The sequence below is a fragment of the Petaurus breviceps genome, unplaced genomic scaffold (genome assembly GCF_028583685.1).
Source record: "Petaurus breviceps papuanus isolate PSGF00001 unplaced genomic scaffold, PetGlider_PUasm1.0 78, whole genome shotgun sequence".
Lineage (NCBI taxonomy): Eukaryota > Metazoa > Chordata > Mammalia > Diprotodontia > Petauridae > Petaurus > Petaurus breviceps.
Window position 1 is genome coordinate 3,095,599 of NW_027186502.1, and position 21,105 is coordinate 3,116,703.

At 41.4% G+C, this 21,105-nt stretch overlaps 1 protein-coding gene across 2 annotated transcripts in view; it reads left to right on the plus strand.

Annotated features, from left to right (window-relative positions):
- Positions 1-20,543, plus strand: part of FOXJ2 (forkhead box J2) — a 28,111-nt gene extending 7,568 nt beyond the window's left edge. For both annotated transcript variants that reach the window (XM_069106112.1, XM_069106111.1), the window contains exons 2-11: positions 1,202-1,548; positions 7,255-7,329; positions 8,080-8,148; positions 8,318-8,458; positions 8,871-9,072; positions 12,567-12,947; positions 13,785-13,886; positions 15,046-15,255; positions 17,030-17,128; positions 17,834-20,543. In XM_069106112.1, the coding sequence (XP_068962213.1) occupies positions 1,216-1,548; positions 7,255-7,329; positions 8,080-8,148; positions 8,318-8,458; positions 8,871-9,072; positions 12,567-12,947; positions 13,785-13,886; positions 15,046-15,255; positions 17,030-17,128; positions 17,834-17,922 (1,701 nt within the window). In that variant the 5' untranslated portion in view covers positions 1,202-1,215 and the 3' untranslated portion in view covers positions 17,923-20,543. The remainder of the gene's footprint in view (positions 1-1,201; positions 1,549-7,254; positions 7,330-8,079; positions 8,149-8,317; positions 8,459-8,870; positions 9,073-12,566; positions 12,948-13,784; positions 13,887-15,045; positions 15,256-17,029; positions 17,129-17,833) is intronic.
- Positions 20,544-21,105: the final 562 nt, after the last annotated feature.

Below are 21,105 nucleotides of genomic sequence, written 5' to 3' on the forward strand. Positions count from 1 at the left end.
ACACATACATACACAAATACTCACACACACACACATACACACACATATACAGACTGAGTCAGGGTCCCCATGTAATTAATTCTAAGCATTATAGATCTGGAATTTGAGTCATAGCTTTGCAATTTACCATTTGCTTACATTTGGGCAAACCTTTCCAGGACTCAGTTTCTTCATTTGTAAAATGAGGGCTTTTGTATTTTAGATCTAAACCAAATGACTCTGGGGGCCCAATTAACTTTCCCTCACTACTGGCTATTTATATATAGGTTTTAAATTTTGCTGTGTTGTAAAACCCCAGTTCTGAAAGGGTAGTCTCTGGACTTCTGAAGTTCCCCAAGCCAAGACCTTACAGGGGATTTGTGAGCTCAAAACTATTTTTATGATAAACTAAGACATTTATGCACTAAAATACTCCCTTCTTCTCAACTACATGTCTGTGAGACCAGATTTTCTTTATGTATTTCAACCAAAAGGACACATCACAACAGGCTGAGTGCAGAAGACAGGAGAATCCTTTTTGTCTTCTATGAAGCTAAACATTAAAGAGATTTTCAGAAATATGTAAAATCCCACTTTTCTAACTGATTTTTCTTTTTTGTTTTGGAAAATGCTGTTATTTTTCATTAAAATGTTATTTATGTTAATATGTAGTAGCATTATTATTTTGAATGAGTATATAAATATTTTTAAAATTAATCATTTTTAGTTTCTAACATGGTAGATATCAATAGATATAGCCCACATAAACCAAAGCTCCTTGGGGCCTCAGTAATTTTTAAGAGTGTAAAGGGACCTTGCAGAGTTGAGGGACTGGGCAGTTGTTCTCAGTGTAGAGAACAGTTTAGCTCCTGCCTAAGGAAAGAGTTCCATCCACCTTGTCTCAGCGTAGGATGGACAACGAGGAAGAGTTGCTGTGATCTTTTTAGATCATGGTCAGATGGGTAGAATATTGGGGCTTATGGGAATGAGGTGAGAGGATTAGGAGTTGTTCACAAGAGAAGTCATTTAAGGAAATGACAGCTAGCAGAGTGAAAATCCTCTAAGGGGTTGGAATCAGAATGTGCTCCTCAGGAGCTAGACACTGTTTTAATTAATCATTCAGCGAGCATTTAAATACCTGTGATATACCAGACACTACATACATTGTTCTATATACATTATACTCATTCATCCCATTCTCTCCCCGTGTACTCTTCTGCAGAACCTGGCAGCACCATGGCTTCTGACCTGGAGAGTAGCCTCACCTCCATAGACTGGCTTCCCCAGCTGACCCTTCGGGCCACCATTGAGAAGCTGGGGGGAGCCTCCCAAGCGGGGCCCCCTGGAGGTAGCCGCAAATGCCCACCTGGTTCACCCACAGATCCCAACGCTACCCTGAGCAAGGATGAAGCAGCTGTCCACCAGGACGGCAAGCCTCGATACAGCTACGCCACACTTATCACCTATGCCATCAACTCCTCCCCAGCCAAGAAGATGACCCTCAGTGAGATTTACCGCTGGATCTGTGATAACTTCCCATACTACAAGAATGCTGGCATTGGCTGGAAGGTAGGACTGGCCCTGTAAGCTCATGCTTTTGTTGTCAACAACCGTGCTTTCTGCCCCATCTCTTTCTTATCCAGCTCTGATTCATTCTATTCTAGCACAGGGAGAGAGGGACTTTTGAAAAATATATTTTGCTCTTATCTCTTGCCTTATTTTCAGGTAACTTGATCATAGTAAAATTACTTCTACAGGGTGTACCTTGGAAATTCCTCCAATGGCAGAATCCTAGACAGTTTCCAGGCTATTATGACTTTCCCAGCTATCCCAATTTCGTCTCCCCAAATAGACCAGGTTTTTCGTCTTATCATGTCTCAGGACAGAAGTACTATCAAATTTCTGTGTCTGTGTTTCACATGGCCATCCTGCCTTTTTAAAAATACATTTTCACTGATATCTTCTGTTGTTAAGTCACATACATTTCCCATTATATCATACATTTCCAATTATATCCCTCCAGAACCCTTCTTTATAACAAAGCATAAAAAGGGGGAGAAAGTTCAGCAAAACTTACTAATATATAAGTTTGACGTTATTTGCAGTGTCCCATACCTGTAGTTCCCCACCTCTACAAAGAAACAGGGAGGTACCTTCTCATATTCGTTTGTTGGGGTCTAGCTTGGCCATTATAATTTCACAGGATTAAGCTTTGATAGTTTTATTGTTACCATTCTTTCCATTTACATCATTATAGTTATTGTGTATGTTGTTTTATGGGTCCTGTTTATGTCACTTTGTATTCAATCATATGGCTTACTTTCCTTCTCTCTATTCATTGTATTGATTATTTCTTACAGTACATAATATTCCATTATATTCATGAACCACAGCTTTTTGTCTCCTTTCTCAGGTTGAGACATCTAGTTTATTTCCAATTTTTTGCTACTATAAAGAAGTGTCCCTATAAACATTTTGGAGTATAAGGCCTGTCTTTTTATCATAGACTACCTTGGGATCTTTGGGTTAAAGGTTATGAATATTTTAGTTGCCTTTTACCATAATTCCAAATTGTTCAGATTCCAGAATGTTCAGATCAATTTACATCTCTGCCAACAGTGCATTAATGTTCCTATCTGTCTGTAGTCTCTTCAACACTGAATATTCCTAGTCTTATGTTATATTTGCCAATTGGTAAATGTATCTTGAGAAATATGTCAATTAAAGAAAACACATAGTAATGAAATTATCCCCAACGGTAGCAGCTTATTTTTCAAACAAGTTAAAAGTGGGTAAGTTGTTTAGATAGAGGTGAGAAAGCATGGCCGGCCTACCTCTTTTGGCAAGGAAAAGACCCTTTGTTCTCACTAATCTTTTGAAAAAATAACTTGTTTGTTAGTTATTGAATGGAGACTGAATGTATGTATATGTGTATATATGTATATGTATATATATATATATAGTTCCTTCACTTTTTAATTTCAAAAGATTTTTATTAAGCAGTTATTAAGTATAAGGCACTGAAGATACAAAAAAAAGATGAAAAGCAATCTGCCCTAAAGAAGCTTACATTTTAGTGGAGGAAGAAAGATATACTATTTATTTGTTTTGAACTTAAACACCAAAAAAAGAGCATTTCCATACACAGCAGAACATAAAAAGAGGATTCTCTGTGAAACCATTGGTTTCCATTTCATACTTCTTGCTTTTAAAGTAAGTAAATAAATTCTACATGTTACTATTTAAAGCTATCCTGATTCTCTCTGTTGCCTTCTGGATTTTCTCCTGTGCATTTAAAAAATTGTTCTAATGTCCCAAGAGAAAGATATGAGGGAAAAAACCCTTGTAACAAATTAAAAAATTAAGCAAAACAAATCTGCACAGTGGCCATGTCCAAAAAATGTCTCTTTCTACACCTTCATTTCTCTGTACCCATTCTCTGGAGATATGATTAGTCATTGCAATGATCATAGTTCTTAGGTCTTTCAAATTTATTTTTCTTTGTAATGTTGTGGTTCTTAAGTAATCTGCATTGGTTCATAACTATCTAGGATTCTCTGAAATTGTCTTGTGTCGTTTCTTACTGGTCAGTAATGTTCCCTTACATTCCTATATCATGATTTATTCATCTGTTACCCAGTTATCAAAGATGCAATGTAAGGTGCCCCCTTATATTATTTTTCTTTCTTTACCCTTTTATTCCCCACTTCAGAATCAGGGAATTTGTTTTGTTTATAGCTATTAATTCCTTGGTATTATCTTCCTTCTTAAAACTCTTCCACCCCCAACACACGCATTCCTGAATCTTTTTCCCTATTGAGTTTGATATATGTGTGTTCAGCCCTCTTTGGTTTCTTTCACATGAAATGAGGGTCAGCTGATGCCCAGTCCCTGCTGCCTCTTCCTTCATGTTTGAAAACTCTTCTTCTCAATTATGAGAAATTGCAAATTCCGCCCCATCCTTCCTCCTTTCCACACCTCGGTATTTCTTTTATCCTTCCTTCTCTTTCCCCATTTTAAACAATCAGAACAGATTTAATCTGCTTCCACACCTTTTGTTTTTCTTATTTAACTGCGTTAAAACCCTTTGAAGATATTAAAGTTCTGAAGGGACGTGTTTCTTCACCCCCTTATTAATGTCAGCACTATTCCATCATATAGCTCCTTCTAAGTACTAAATTTACCTTTCGAAGTTTCTCTGGACTCTGGTCCATTTCATAGCTTCTGCTCAACTCTGGTCTTTTCATCAGGAATGCCTCCAAATCCTCTATTCTATTAAAGATCTTTTTTCTTTTTTTGGAAAGAGGGAAGTTGGGGTTAAATGACTTGCCCAAGGTCACACGACTAGTTTTGTGTTAAGTATCTGAGGTATGATTTGAACTCAGGTCCTCCTGATTCCAGGGCCGGTGCTCTATTCACTGTGCCACCTAGTTGTCCCAATCTGTTTTTTTTTTTATCCTGTAAGATTATACTCAGCTTTGTAGTGTAAGTTATTCTTGGTTGTAAGCCTGTCTCATTTTCCCTTTGGAATATCCAGTATTTGGATATTCCAGGAAGTATCTCGTCATGTTAGCTCTTATGTGATCCTGATTCTGTTCCTTATATTGTACTCCTTATATTATACTGTTTGTCGTATTTTTTCTTTAGTTTGGGATCTCTAGATACAGGCCATAACATTCCTGGGACTTATTTGTATATTCATTCTATCTTTACTTTGCCCTTGATTGTCATAGATCTGGGCAATTTTTACTTATGATTTTCTGAAGTGTAGTGTCCAGGCTTTTTTTTAAATCATGATTTTCAAGGAACTAATGATTCTTAAATTATCTTTTCTTGTCCTGTTATTGATGTCAGTTTTTTTTGACATCAGATACCTTTTTCAGCCTTTTGAATATTTCTGAATTTGAATATTTCTCGCTCTCATGAATAATTTCTTTCTTTTTTTAATTAAAATTTTTTTAAATTAACATTTATTTTTTTCTTCCTTCCACTCCCACACTTCTACTAGGAAAAAGAAAAAGAAGAACGAGAAAAGCAAGAATCATGTAATTAATACTTATGCTCAAACAAAACAAATTCCTACATTGGCCATGTCCAGAAATGTGTCTCATTCTGCATATTTAACCCATTATTTTTCTTTCAGCAAATGAGTAACATTCTTCAAACCACTGATTTTAAATTAGGCTTGGGTTTACTACTTTCTTTTCTAAACCATTTATTTTTCCAATTCTTCCAGAGTTTTTATTTCATTAAAAAGAAAAAAAAACCTCTTACTAAACTTCTTCTAGATGTTCATGTGAAAAATCCATTTTTTCCACTTTGAATTACTGATTACAGTTGCTACAGAGTTAGTTGTTCCTTCTTTTGGGGGATCTCTAGATATGTAATAAATTTTTATATTGGTTAATATTTTCTTTTATTTACTTATCTTTCCAGCTTTAGTTCATGAATTGGCGCTTGATGCCTTGGCTAGGCTTCCCTCTCCCTGTTGCTTTTTTGGATAGATGTAGTGGACTCTACTCGGTCTTGCCCTGTGCACCTACACTGACCTCCACCTCCTGCGTTAGACTTCCCTGGATCTTTGAGGTTCACATATTCAGCACTTTTTGTGCTTCTCAGGATACAGCCTTAGGGTGTCTTGCGCTGAGTGCTGCCATAGCACTAATCTGCTCCCAAGGTTTCCAGCTCCCAAGTCCTTACCTTAGGACTTTCTTAGGAAAGCTCTCCATTTAGAACCTTACAGGCTCCATATGGTCCTAAGCCCATCTCTTGTCATACGGGTGGCTCTTGAAACTGGCTTTGCTGATGGCCTCATCTCCCATTGCCAGCAGGCTTCTGTTTAATCTTTTGTGCAGTTCTGGGGTAGAGGAATTCATGTATTGCAGTTTCTCTTTGGATTTCTTGATCATTATTCTGTCTAATGTGAACCTCAGGGTTTCGCTGTGTAGTATTACGCAGGGATGTGTTAGAATCAATTTTTGTTAAAATTTCGATGTGAACATTTGCTCCTTGGAAATTGGCAAATACTATGAATTGGGGCTTGAATTATTGGTTTGTTGATCGTCTATTCTAAGGTAAGTGATAGAAGTTATGTTAATAATGCATTTTCAGAGAGCTTGTTTTAAATATTTACCATCATACCCTTGGTAATACATGGAGGCTGGTGGGCTTTACTGCTTGTTAGGGCAGCCGCCTTGTCTGGGAATTCTTTCTTTATTTCTTAGTTAGCAGTTGTCTTCTGAAAATATAAGCCAAAAATAAGATGTGGAACTTTCTTTTTCTTTGGACATATACTCCAGAGATCAGTTTTTGGATTTATCTAAGCATCCTTTCAGTTGCTTTTGAGAGGACCAAGTGGGTAGGTTCCTGTTTCCCTATTAATTAATTCTTCATTGTTGAAACACTTTTCAAAAGTATTTGGTTATGTTTCCTCTCTATGTCCTTATTGTCATAAATTTAACTCTTAATAGGAGTTCTCCTGGCCCAGTTGCTGTTGCCATCTGATATATAACTTTTAATAACACAAGTAAATTGGCTCTAATCCTATCTTATATCTTGACTTCTATCTTTGTTCTAAAATTCTTCATCATTTTAAAGTCTTTACTGATTCTTTTAAAAAATTGCTATTAATTTCCCACAACCTCATCTCATGGAACACTCTCTCATAACAAATAATAACTGTTAACCAAACCAAACAAACACAATGGTCACGTCTGACAGACAGTCTGTCCCTCTTTCTGAATGTACAGCCCATCTCCTCCTCATCAAAAGTCTGGAGACAAGATGGCTTGGTGCACTCATTAATTTAAGTTCTACTGTCATGCATTCATCTGTCTATGTGGTTTTATTGATGCTCTTTTTTTTGTGGCTTTTTGGAGGGCAATTGGGGTTAAGTGACTTGCCCAAAGTCACACGGCTAGTAAGTGTGTCAAGTGTCTGAGACCGAATTTGAACGCAGGTCCTCCTGACTCTAGGGCCGGTGCTTTATTCACTGTGCCACCTAGCCACCCCTGATGCTATTTTTTTAAACATCTATCACTTTCCCCCGACTTTCTCACCTCCTCTATGGAATCCTCCTTTGTAACAAATAAGGACAGTCAAATAAAACAAATCTGTTAACCTTTCGGGGTTACTATTCTTTCAGTTTTTTTTTTGTCTTTACCTCATTCTGCTCTATTCTGTGCTTGGGCCCCTTAGCCTATCCCTTTGTATCTTAAGAAACAGTCTCCTGCCTCATGGAACCCTGAAGCCTGATTTTTCTCTCTGTGTCCCTAGAACTCAATTCGTCACAATCTTTCTCTCAATAAATGTTTCCGGAAGGTGCCGAGACCTCGGGATGACCCTGGGAAGGTGAGTTGTTGCTAAAACCTGTTAGGAGAGAGCAGCAAGGAGTAGAAGGTAGTTGGTAACCAAGGCCTCCTGCATATTTTAATGCCCCACAAGAGGAAATAATGTCAGACTAGCACCTTTATTTTTTTCAGTATGGGAACTTCTTATGAGGTCCCTCTGGAATTGGTGATTAAGGGGGGCTGTGGAAGCCATTTCTAGAATGGTGTCAGCACTGCTACTCCTCTATTTGTTCTGATTTGGCTTTATCTTGACATTTAGAAACCCTTTATGGCAAATAATTATGTGTTGAAAACTTTCTAAAATGATAACTTAATTTTATCGAAGGAAGAGTATGTTATTTTACTCATTTTATACATAGGGATTCTTGAGGCCCCGAGAAAGGTAGGGATTTGCCTGAGAACACATAAGGAGAAGAATTAGGTAAAACATTTTTTAAAACCTTTTGTACTATTTCCAACTTATTCTATTCCTAGTACTTTTACTAGCCCACATTGAGCTTATAAATTGGACCATTGGAGTAACAGCATCCTGCCTCCAGCCCATATTTGACATACTTAATATTCCCTGTTCAAGTTCTTCTTCTTAACATTGAATAGTACTTTGGAGAGATGACTTGAATTTTTCCTTGGCTATTTGCTTCACTTTGGTACCATGTATATTTGAAACATGTCCCTTCCCTGTTCCTTCAAAACTAATTTGCCTACCCCAAGCTAATCATTCTTTAACTTTTGGTATGGAATATGCTTTCAGGGCTCTTACTGGACAATTGACACCTGTCCTGACATCTCTCGTAAGAGGCGGCACCCTCCAGATGATGAGGTAAGTTCTAACCCCACAGTGTCTCTTCAACCACTTCTCACACCTTTTTTTTTTTTTTTACCTAAGTTGGACAGAGTGACTATAGATAGACAGTGAAACCAAGGGTATTGGGGACATGTTTTTTCTGCACTTTTCTGATACTTTTCCAACTTCTTATTCATTCCTACAGCTGTCACAGGACTCCCCAGAACAGGAAGCAAGTAAGAGCCCACGAGGAGGTGTCCCAGGGAGTGGAGAAGCCTCATTGTCTCCTGAAGGAAATACTCAGATGTCACTGCAGAGCACTACACCCATCACCAGCTTCAATCAGGTAGGTAGGACAGGTGGGGACAGAGTAGAGATGGAAGGGATGAAGTAGAGGGAGCAAGAGGAAAGAAAGTAGGCAAAGAGATTAAGAAAAAGAGAAAAATAAAAGTGATGGGAAAGGAAGTAAAGGAAAGTAGGAGAAAAAATGATGGAGAAAGGAGGTTAAACCATAAAAGGAATGTAGAATTGTAGAACAGAGAGGAAGAAGAAAAGTTTGTGTGAAAGAAAAGAGCCTTAGGAGCATGATAAGAGAGGGAGAGCATAGGAGAAAGGAACCAAGAAGGAGGAAAAAGAGGAAAAATAAGAGGAATAACTAAGGGAGAAAAAGGATAGAGAGGACAGGTAGGTCCTCTCAGGTAACTGACTGAGAAAGACTACACTGGTTTTTCAGCTAGGGCACTGACCTCTGGTTGCAGGGTTCAGGACCCGTGGATGGTGCAGTAGTTGCGGCTGGTGGTTCAGGACGAGATGGAGCTGACGGGCCGCCTCCATTGTATAATACCAATCATGACTTCAAATTTTCCTACTCGGAGATAAACTTTCAGGATCTGAGCTGGTCCTTTCGAAACCTCTACAAGTCCATGCTAGAGAAATCGTCCTCTTCCTCTTCCCCACATGGTGAGTCATTGGTTGGAATGGGAGTCATGTATATATAAGCAGTATATACATATATATATATAAAACAAGGAGTATTCTTCCTTTGGGGTGAAAGGATGTCTCTTCTCTTTCTTCTTTGCTTCTGGAGCAAGTAGAAACTTATCAGAAGGGCCTGACAAGAGGAAGATGTTTAGGACAGGGTTCTAGTTTCATTTTGATGAATAACTTTCTTTAAAAATCATTTTATTGGTGACTTTTTAAAAGCACCACAATCATTCCCCCTTCATTTCCTCTCTGTCCCTTGTAAACCAAACCAAGCCTAAATATTTAAGCAAAGCCAACCAGCCACCACGTGTGAAAATGTGCACGACATTCCACATCTGTAGACCACCTCTGCTGATTTTATTCTCCTCACTTTGCTCTGCATCAGTTCAAACAAATCCTTCCATATTTCTCTGAAACCATCCTTTTCATCATTTCTTATGGCACAATAGTATTTCATTACATTTATATTCTATAATTTGTTCAGTCATGCTCTAGTCATTCCCTTAGCGCCTGTTTTTTTTTTTTTTGCCACTACAAAAAGACTGGCTATAAATATTTGGGTGCTGGTGGGTCCTTTTCCTCTTTCTTTGATCGTGATATCCCTGGGTCTCAGAATATGTTTAGTTTTGTAATTTTCTGGGCATAGTTCCAAATTGCTTTCTAGAGTGGCTAGACCAATTCACAGCTCCACCCACAGTGCATTAATAACAGTGCACCACTTTACTGAGCACTCTTTTTCAGTTTTCCAAGACTGAGATTATTCAGTATATGAATACTGACTCCTATCAGGATATTGTCCTCGAATATTGAATTGGAGGTGGATATAATCTGGTCAGTCACAGGATAACTCCTGCCAGTCATTTAGGAGACAGCCACTAGAGGACAGTGTTGTCACTGGTATAGTACAATACCATCTCCCCAGGCTCTGATTCCTTTTGATAATGGTTTAAATTTTGAATAAAGGGGCTTTGAGGCATCTTTGGAGTCAGGCATAATTCTCTGTACATTTCTTTTTTGTAGGAGGGACTTGGGGACAATTAGGTGGCACAGTGAATAGAGCACTGGCCCTGGAGTCAGGAGGACCTGAGTTCAAATCTGGCCTTAGACACTTAACACTTACTAGCTGTGTGACCTTGGGCAAGTCACTTAACCTCAATTGCCCTACCTTCTCCCTTCCAAAAAGACAAAAAAAAAAAAAGAAAGAAAACAGGAGGGACTTGAAGGTGAAATTATGTCAATAACATTTAATAAGCACATGCCAGGCATTGTGCTATAAGTCCTGGAGAAACAAAGAAAGGCAAAACATACATAGCCCCTGCCTTCAAGGATCTCCCAATCTAACGGGTGTGAGAACATGTAAATAGCTATATACAAACAAGTGATATATCCAGGATAAATCAGACATAATCAGGAAAGAGAAGGCACTAGAATTAAGAGGGATAGTGAAAGTCTTCCTGTAGAAGGCAGGATTTAAGCGGGTACTTGAAGAAAACCAGGGAAGGGGGGCAGCAGGGATGAGGAGGGACAGTCTTCCAAGCATAGGGAACTTCTAGAGACAATATCTGGAGCTGGAAAGATGGAATAACCTCTTTGAGAAGCAGCGAGGAGGCTTGAAGAGTACATGAGGAGATGTAAAGTGTGGGAAGCCTGGAAAGTTAACTGGAGGCTAGGTCATAAAGAGTTTTGAGCACCAACTAGAATTATTTATTTGAGCCTGGAGGTGATGGAGAGTCATGGTAGTCTATTGAGTAAGGCCAGGGTGAATTGGTCGGATCTGTGCTGTAGGAAAATCACTTTGGTGACTGAATGGAGAGATTCATGGCAGGCTGACCATGGCACCACTGGGCAATCGAAAGGGTCCAGACATGAAGTGATGAGGGCCTATACCAGGTGGTAGCAGTGTGAGAAGAGAGAAGGGGACATAGGCCAACCAGAGATGCCACAAAAGTGATGTTGACAAGCCTTGGCATTAGATTGGAGATGGGGACAGGGAAAGAGAGAGAGTGAGGGGTTGAAGATGACACCTGGATTGTGAGTCTGGGAGACTGAGAGGATAGTGGTCCCCTGAACACTAATAAAGATGTTTGGGAGAAAAGAAAATGAGTTCTGTTTTGGGAATGCTGAGTTTAAGATGTCTACAGGGCATCTGATTAAAGTTGTTTCATAGGCAGTTGGAGACACTAGGGCAGAGAGCTTAGGGCTGATTAAGTAGATTTGAGTCGTCAATTGAATCTGTAGGAGCTGATAAAGTCCCCTAGTGAAATAGTATAGAGAGAGAAGAGAAAGGCCCCAGGACAGAGTCCTGTGGGACACCCATGGTTAGTGGGAGTAACCTGGATGAAAATCCAGCAAAGGAGACTGATAGGAGCAGTCAAATAAGTAGGAAGAGAAGTAGGAGAGAGAAGTGTCACAAAACCTAGGGAGAAGAGAGTATTAAAGAGAAAGTCAAAGGATACAGAGAGGTCAAGAAGGATAGCGACTAAGAAAGGTCTATTGGGTTCAGAAATTAAGAGATCACTGGTGACTTTGGAGAGGACAGTTTTAGTTGAATGATGAGGTCAGGAAGCTGACGGTAGAGAATTAAGGAGAGAGTGAGAGGAGAGCGAGTGGAAGCATCTCTTGTATATGGTCTTCTCAAGGATCAAAGAATTTTCGTCTCTGTGGGTGTGATGGCATCTGCTTGAGAAATTTTACTTTCTGTTTGCACATGGGTGATGGGAAGAGAAACACAAAAAGGCATAGAACAGCTCAGAGTAGGCCAAGGCACCAGTTGAATTATCTTATAGGATATTGATTCTGATTTAATTTTTATCAGATTGCTAAAATAATCCCTCATTCTCCTTCCCTACCCAGCATCTCCTTCTAAGAGTGTTCATATAGCTCCCATGGCAGTTAATGGAGGTACAATTATAGAAGGGACAAGATGATGGAGAGGGGCCATGCATGGGATAGGAAACCCAGGGTCCCGTGGTGTTGGCTTTTATTAATTTCTTGATTTATCTTCAGATTAGTTCCTTTTGAGCTTTTGAGCCCAAACTGATCTAGGTTGATATCCTCAAAAGATAATATGGTTTGGTCCTACTTGGGACTTTGCTGATGCCTCTGGTTATACTATTTTTTTTTTTTAAAGAAAGGAAGCTCCTTGAGAGAAGAGACTGTTTTATTTTTGTCTTTGTGTTACAAGCACCTAGCATGGTTAAGTGTTTGTAGAATTCAGTTGGTCATCAGGTTCATGCCCAACCTTTGTTGGGTAAACTTTAGCTGTGGCTACGTTGGCCATGCACATGCCTTAGTCCCAGCTTGAGGTCTGTGCCATACCACAGGAGGTTACAAGGTCTTTTCTAGGGATGCTGGCTTTCCTTGGGCAAACCCTCCCTTCTTACTTTGGGGTTTCTGTAAGCATCTCCCACCCAAACCCCAGCCTACCTTGCTCAGGTTGCCTGAGTCCCTTATTTCTTCCTACCTTGTAGGTTTCTCGACTCTCCTGGGTGATATGCAGCCTTCCAATCACAACTACTACATGTACCAGCAGCCACCACAGCCACCCCAGCAGCAGCAGCAGCCACCCCAGCAATCTCAGCAGCAAGCAGCAGCACAGGGCCCTTCTTCTGTAGGGGGTGCTCCTTCACTGCATACTCCCAGCCCAGAGGGCTGCCCCCCACCGGGAGGGAAGCAGCCCGGGGCTGACAGCTATGGGACACCCTCTGTGATGGCCATGCATCCGCCCCCACTGCAGCATGTGGGCTATCATCCCCATCAGCACCACCCCCACCCGCATCCACCCCAGCAGCCGCCACCACCGCCCCAGCAGCAGGCACCATCCCAGGCTTCTATCAACAATACTGGCTTTGGTGAGTAAGAACGATAGGGAGAGCCCAAGAGGAAAATGAGGTTGGGGGAATGCCTGTGAAAGTGACTTGACCTTGGGATACTCCTAATCTGTGGCACTGGGAGCAGCTGGGTGCCTCAGGGGGAGTCACTTAGCCTCTGAGCGTCAGTTAACTTATCTGTAAAATGGAGCTTATTGCATATACTTCAGAGGGTTGTTAGAATCAGATATGATATTGTATGTAAAGCACTTTATAAACCTTAAAGCCTTATATAAATGAGCTATTACTATTTGTTAGAAAATTGAATCTGGGTCCCTTTAAAGTTGGGCTTTGTGTCTTAGACCTCTTTGACAGTATGGTGAAGTCCCATAGACTTTCTCAGCATAATATTTTGTTCATTTTGTCTTTAATTCATAATGAAAGAAAATGCTATGTTTCAGTTAGAGGTTAGTGAAAATAGAGATATATTAATTCAGAGATCCTCTGAAATCTAACTACAGACCCAGGGCTTGTTTACCCCAGATTAAGAGCCCCAGCTTTATGAGAGTTTTTTTGGTAGCTTCTTTTCTGTACCCACCAAATCCAGTATGCCATGAGATCCTGTATGATAGAGGGGAAGACACTCCATAGAGCTCATCATTCGGTATTTTAGAACACTTCTGATTTCAGGCTAAATGGTGCCTAAAGCCTTTTCTTAAAGATTTCCTGGGAAGGAGATTCCATGACTTCATTTATGGATATGCTTAATAACCTGTAAGTGACTCTGGAATCAAGATCGTAGTAATTAGTCCTCTTGAAGTTACTGCTGTCCCACATCTCACTTCACCGACTTTTGTCCATTGTTCCTTCTGTCCCCAGCATTTCCCCCTGACTGGTGCTCCAATATTGACTCCCTGAAAGAAAGCTTCAAGATGGTCAATCGGCTTAACTGGTCCAGCATCGAGCAGTCCCATTTTTCAGGTTAGTGGCCACAGGGAGAAACCTGGGAAATTGCCGTCATCCTTCTAATCCTCCCAGTCTGAAACCTCAGGGTCATCGTCATCTGTCCTCAATATCTAATCAGTTTCCAGCTCTTACCATGCCCACTTCCATTGCATGTCATGTTCTCATTTCCTTCTCTTTCTCCTCAAAAACATTCAAGTTCAGGCCCTCATTCATTCTCTCTTGGACTGTTACACTCTTAGAACCAACGTGGTATTCAAGACTCAGGTTAATTTCCTACATGAGATCTTTCCTGTTTCCTCTGGCTGCTAGTCTTCCCCTTAGCCCCTCTACCCCCATTGGCTGTATTTTGTGCATGCACATACACACACATATTCTGTCTATCCTAATAGAATTTAAGACAGATAATGTTTCAGTATTTTCTTTGTAATCTCAGCACTAAGTACAGTGCGTGGCACACAGTAACTCATAATAAATGCCTGCAGATTGATTGTGGTTACTATAACATTAAAGCAGTTTATCATCACTGCCATTAGGTAGAATAGAAATGGTCAGATTCCTCCTGACCAGTAGTCAGAGGACCTGGATCTTTGTCTTAGATTCACTCCTGACTATATGGATGACGATCATGGACAAGTCTCTTCACCTTGTCAGGCTTCTGTTTTCTGATCTGTCAAAGGAGGGGGGTTGGACAAAGGAACCTCTGAAGTCTCTTCCAGCTCTGGAGCTATGGTCCTGTGATCCTTTGACCTCTCTGGCCCTCATGTTTTCACCCATATAATTGGTTTCTTTGTTTGTTTGTTTTTTGGAGGGGGGAAGGCAGGGCAGTTGGAGTTAAGTGACTTGCCCAGATTTCACCCATATGATTAAAATAATAGTAGGTATCTCATAGGACCTCACAGTACTGTTGTGAGGATAGAGTGAGATCATGAAGATGAATGTAAATGCAATGTGTCATTATTGCCCTTAATTACTTTTTGATAATGATGGTGTATATGCATTTAGCACTTTACCTGTGGTATAAAGAGGAAAAAACAATGAGAAGTAATAATTAGGGAGGTGTACCTGAGAATGGGGAAAGCCTAGGACTGCTACTGGGGTCTGTAAAACAGAAATAACAGGGAGGACAGGGGTTATCTTTGAAGGTCACAGATCATATGCCTTTCTTGTTTTGCAGAACTAATGGAGAGCCTCCGGCAGGCAGAAAGAAAAAACTGGAGCTTGGACCAGCACCACATTGCCAATCTCTGTGACTCCCTCAACCAATTCCTTACCCAGACTGGTCAGCTGCCCCACCCAGGGGGGCCCCATCAGCCACCACCTCCCGCTAGAATTGCTGACACCTGTGCCCTGACCAGCGGCAAGCAGGAGTCTGCAATAAACCAAGGTAACAGGCGGAACCAGAATCCCAAGGGCAGGCAGAGGCTGGGTAGCTGAACAAGTTAGGGAGTGGGGAGGTAGATGAACAGGCAGGAGTGGTGAAAGGACACACTGGGGATCTCCTAGTGTTCAGACACGTGCTTGTGCAGGTGGTAGAGGGATAGTAACAGAATTCCTGCTTGTCTGGTAGAAAGAAGCCTGGATTTGGAATCAACACTTGTGTTCAGAGCCCGGCACTGCAGCTTACCACTTGTGTGACCTTGAGAAATCACCTCATCTCCCCAGGCTTCATTTTTAAAAAATATTTATTCATTGATTTTTAGTTTTCAGCATTCCCTTCCATAAGCTTTTGCGTTCTAAATTTTCCTCCCCTCCCCCCACAAGACATTGTGCAATCTGATATAGGCTCTACAAATACATATTTTCACATTAGTCATGTTGTAAAGAAGAATTAGAACCAATGGGTGAAACCATGAGAAAGAAGAAACAAACAAAAAGAGAGCAGGTAGCATGCTTTGATCTGCATTGAGACTCCGCAGCTCTTTCTCTGGATGTGGATGCATTTTCTGTCCTGAGTCTTTTGGAGTTGTCTTAGATCCTTGCATTGCTGAGAAGCGCCAAGTCTATCCAAGTTAGTCATCATACAGTGTTGCTGTTACTGTGTAGTGTTCTCCTCCCAGGCTCCATTTTCCTTGTAAGATGGAGGAACTGAATTGATGACCTCTGAGATCCCTTCCAAGACCTCAGTCTGGTCTGGAGAACAAAACTGTTTGAGGCAGAAGAGGAAATGGCTCAGGGCACATCCCCATTTTTCACTTTTCAGTCTTCCGAACCTGTTCTATGTACCCTTTTCCCCAAAGGGGATCAAGTGTCTTGGCAGTCCTGTTTAATTCATGGTTCTTAAATGAAGGAAACAAGGCAGTGGGCTCTTAATAGGATTCCTATATGTAGCCTCCTCCTCTTCATAATCCTAGAATTTAGGTCTCCTTTTTACCCTTCTCCAGGAAATGAGAGCTGGTGGCTTCTGGAGAAGCTGCTTGTGTGCTACCCTGATTGGTGAAAGCCTCCTGCCCGAAGCTGTGCTTCATCCACGCTGTTTGCCGGCCTTGCCGCTGCGTTCCCATGTCCCACCCCCTGCTCCCACTTTCTGCCCCTACCATTGCTTCTGGAAAGAGCCTATCATTTGGCTACCCTATCTCATTGTTTTCACCATCCCTTTGACTCCTCAGATCAAAACATCCTTTCCCTAGCCTTATTTCCCATAGAATTCTTGGATTGGCTACGGTCATCCCACACCTCTGATCTCAGGCTGAATGGTGCCTAAAGCCTGCCTAAAGCTAAAGGCTCTCCTATTCTTTTAAAGATTTCCAGGGAAGGAGATTCATAGCTTTATTTATGGATATGCTTACTAACCTGTAAGTGACTCTGGGATCATGATTGTAGCAATTATTCATCTTGAAGTTGTGTGCTATCCCACATCTGATTTCACTGAATTTTGCCCATGCTCCTTCCATCCCCAGCATTTCCCCCAACTGGTGCTCCAACACTGGCTCCCTAAAGGCAAGCTTCCCTTCTCTCTCCATTAGAATATAAGCTCCTTAGGGCAGCGACTGGTCTCTCTTTTCTATTGGTATCCATAGTGTCCAGTATACAGTAAGTGCTTAATGAATGATGTTTCATTCATCCATTCATTCAAGAAAGGGAGATATCATGGCAGCATCAGTCCAGTGAGGTCAGTAGCTCTGCCCAAATCTGAATATGATCTCATTTGTCTCTTTCAGTGAACTCTTATGGACACCCGCAAGCACCCCACCTCTACTCTGGCCCATCGCCCATGTACCCAATCCCTACCCAGGACTCTCCAGGATATAACCGTCCAGGTAAGTTGCTGTTAGCTCATGTGGTCAGCAGGCCTAAGAGGAATCTCATTCTTTGGCTGGTGTCTTCCTTTTCTCTTGTTGCTCTTTTCAGAGGACCTTTCAGTACCCCACCTGATGTGGTGCAAGAGAGGCTTGTAATGTGCTTGTAGAGAGCCAAGAATGTCATCCAGGCCTTTTTAGGAGGAGAGACCGTTTGCCTACAAAAGAGAAAATTGTATGCTTGGGATGGTTAAAAAACAAACCAGACATTTCATTTAGTTAGTTCTCTTTTTAATGAATGAAAAGGGAACAAAGAATGGATAATATGAAAATAATAGATAATCTAAAACAATTTGTTAGGCTTTAGAATGTGTTCAGAGAATAGTCAGAAACAAATGCTGGTACCCATTGACAATGCCTTTGTGCCAAGGTCTGGTCTCTCCTACCCATTCCTTGACTTCTTCACCTCCCAGTCAGCTAGCACTGCTTTAAGCAACTTCAAAAGGAGAGCCCCATGTCGCTCTGAGTAATATACATAGTGGTTAATTCATGTGTGGATAACTGAGCTGACTGAATTTTACCACCTGAGAATACCCCAAAATAATAATAAATAACTAGCAAGTACATCAGTTTGTGCTAGTTAGTTACAAGGCCTTCTCTACAGGTGTTTATCATGCCAGCTAGAGGGAAGTTATGACTTTAACCTCTTCATTTCTTTCCTGACAGCACACCATCTGGTCCCCCGGCCACCTGTCCCACCTCCTGGTTCCAACGAGGAGATCCCTGATGATTTTGACTGGGACTTGATCACTTAGTGTATCACAGACTGAAGAACCCAGGGCCAGTGGTGGTGAACCCTGGCAAAGAATCCAGAAATAGCCCCAGTCCAGTTCCCCTTCCCCAAGTCTGTACATAGATATATAGATATATAGATATATATCTATTTCCTCTTTTTCTTTTTTTTCTCTTTGCCAGAGAAGCCACTGCAAGATGCTGCCGAAGATAACCCTGCCTTCCCTGTCTTTCTCCCCATTCTTTTGTTATTATTGTTATTATTATATTATTGTTATTACTAATAATATTATTGATTACTTTGCTGGCCCCAACCTCCGGCCCCTGGTGCCATGGACCATTGCCACCCCCAGGTTGGGTGGCAGGGCGGTAACAACCAGGGAGTAGCAGGGACTCAAACTTCCACATCTTGGAGACTCAGTGCTAATCTTACCTGTTAGCTCTGGATTGGTTACTGCCCCACTCAAACCTCAGTTCAGGGCTAGAGAGAGTAAGTGGATGGGCCTAAAGGGCTATGCTGGCATCATTGATCCCAAAGGAGTCTATGAGGTGGTGCTATTTCCTCCCCCATCCTGAAATAGTTCTCACTCCCCCCCCATTCCCCACCCCCGCACTGGTGCCCAGTAAGGCCAGGACTTAAAATCCCCGTGAATAAGAAGCAGGACAGGTAAAAGGTGAGGTAAGTAGTGATTGGTGACCGAAATAGGAAGGCAAGATCTCAGGAGATAAGTAGGGTTTTGATCAGGCAAGAGAAATCCAGAGTGTTTGTGAGACTCTTGTAGAAAGGTGGTGATCTGAGTGTGTTTGGAATTGGACTGCACTGCCATTGAAGTCAACCACTATAGTGGCCCCCCAGTCCACAACACCAGGAATTAGGATTGATTTTAACTAATGAAATCAACCCCTGCTCTTGAGGGGAGTGAATGTAATCAACCCTAACTTGATTTCTAGGAGAGAGTTTCTATTTTACCTTTTTTTCCCATTCTAAATCACCTCCTTAAATGCACATCTCAATTATAAATGGAAATGGTGGAAATGGCCATCTTTCTATGTCCACCTCCCACCCAACAAATTTAATATTTTTGTCCAAAGGTCAGTTTTTTATACTGATCTTCCCTTTGGCCAGTCATCCCTTTGACCTTCTCAGAGTACCATAAGTATCAGCAGAATCAAACAAATGGCATCGGGATACAAGGGTTTGGGCTGAGAGGAGAGAAGGTGTTGGAAGTACAAGTGGGGAGTTCCTGGCCATTTTAGTTGCAGAGGCAAATGTTTGTCTCTCGGGGCTGGAGGTTTTCCCATTGGGTTTTTGAAGAGCACAGAGGCCTAAGAGAGGAATACAGTGAAGATGGCAAAAGAGAACAGTGTTTAGTGATAACTGATGTCCTTTAACAATTGGAAGTCAACATAGATCGACTAGCTTAGTGCTCTCTTTATGCTCAGTGACAAGTCTCTGCTGAGTGTTTAATTCTGTACTTCAGAGCAAATTCACTTCCACTTCCACCCCATATATTTTCACTTTTCAGGAGGAATGGGTGGACATAGGGTGAGGCCCTTTTCCACTTCCTGAAACTCCCATGTGGGGCCTTCCATTCCTGTTCCCTGTTCTCAGGATTTCCAAGACATCTGTTTCGACTCTTTGCTTTTTCCCTTCTCCTTAGAAAGGACGTCAATTGGGTGTGCATCGCTGCACAATAGAAATAAAATGAGATTGAGGTATAGGGACAGGAAGAACTAGTCTCTGGGAAGAAGCATTTATCAGAAGGAAATGGGGTGGAGGACCAGTCCATTGTGTGGCAAGGCAGTAAGTTGCACCTGGCATAATGTTTCTCATTCTGGAGGGAGAACCTCTCCAACAAGTGGGGCATAGTGTCTGTCTTCTAACTCCATTTCAGGGATCCAAGGAAGGGGGCCTCCTCTTTTTTGTACTCAGCATCTCCTACACAGATCTCAGTGAGGAGTCCCTACTGCTGATCACAGCCTCTCTCCCTGTAAATCCCTTTCCCCTTTTAGATAAATGCAGAATTTAGAAGAATGGACTTATTTGCACAAGCAAATGAGCCACCTTGATAGCAAATCATCTTTCAGGAAATAGGCGTACTTCAGGACTCTGAGCAGTCAGAGGGAATGGGACCTACTGATCACAACAGGAATTTGGGTGTTACATTTTCTGGGTTCCCAGATCCCCTCTGCCAATTTCAGCCCTATTCAGTTGCATAGAACAAGTCTCTTTCTGTACCTCAGCCCCACCCTACCTTCCCCAGCCCCTAGTGAAATGGAGAAAATACTACTCCTTCGTTGGTTCAAAACTCCAATGTGTGCTGAAGAGGACTGTTTGCTGAATGTGAAGTGTAGTTGTCATTGTATTGAGTGATGTGTGATAGCAGGAGCTCACAGGTGGCAGGAAAAAAATATGGTAGAGGGGACTGGAAAGTGGTAAGGAGGGAGCAGGGGAGCAAGTAATTGGTGTAGATCCACCCTTCCTTGCCTATCTCCCTTTAACCCCCATGTATCTGGTTAGGTGATTCCCTCATGACACTCATGATGCTTTGTATCAATGTGGGCTGGAAAGGGGTGGGGGAAGAGTTGGCCTCACAATTTTTTTTTGCATGCTTTCTTAATAAAACAAACAAACAAATAAGAATGTTGACCCTTCTTGTGCCAGTGTCAGACTTTTGTTTGGTGAAACACATTTGCTTGAATTCATCTTCAATCCTTGGGGAGAGTATGAGGGAAGACAGGAAGGAGGGTTTGAGATTGATTGGAGCAGAAGTTTCTTGTAGGCTTGATGGCCTACCAAAATGTCAGAACTAAGTGGACACGCCCTCTACTTTTTCACTGTTCCATTAGCCACAGTGAAATTTTGCATAGGTAATCCACCATCTCTTTGGTGTGTGGCATTGGGTACACCTGGCTTCTATTCTAGAACACGTGGAAGTTTGAAACAGGACTGGAGCAGTTGGATTCCAGAAAAGTAGAGGCTTTCAGACCTTGGGTAGAGTACTCCCTCAGAGGTTTCCTTCAAAAGTACCAACAGCAACAGCAACAATACTTAAGTTTAGTACATTTGAGTTTTAGTAGCTTAAAACTACGCGAAGACTTTCTGGACGCCCTATATAAATTGATGCAAATCAAAATAAACAGAACCAGTAAAAGGAGGTGGAATTTTGAATAGTTGAAAACCCAGTGAAAATCCTGGAGGACTG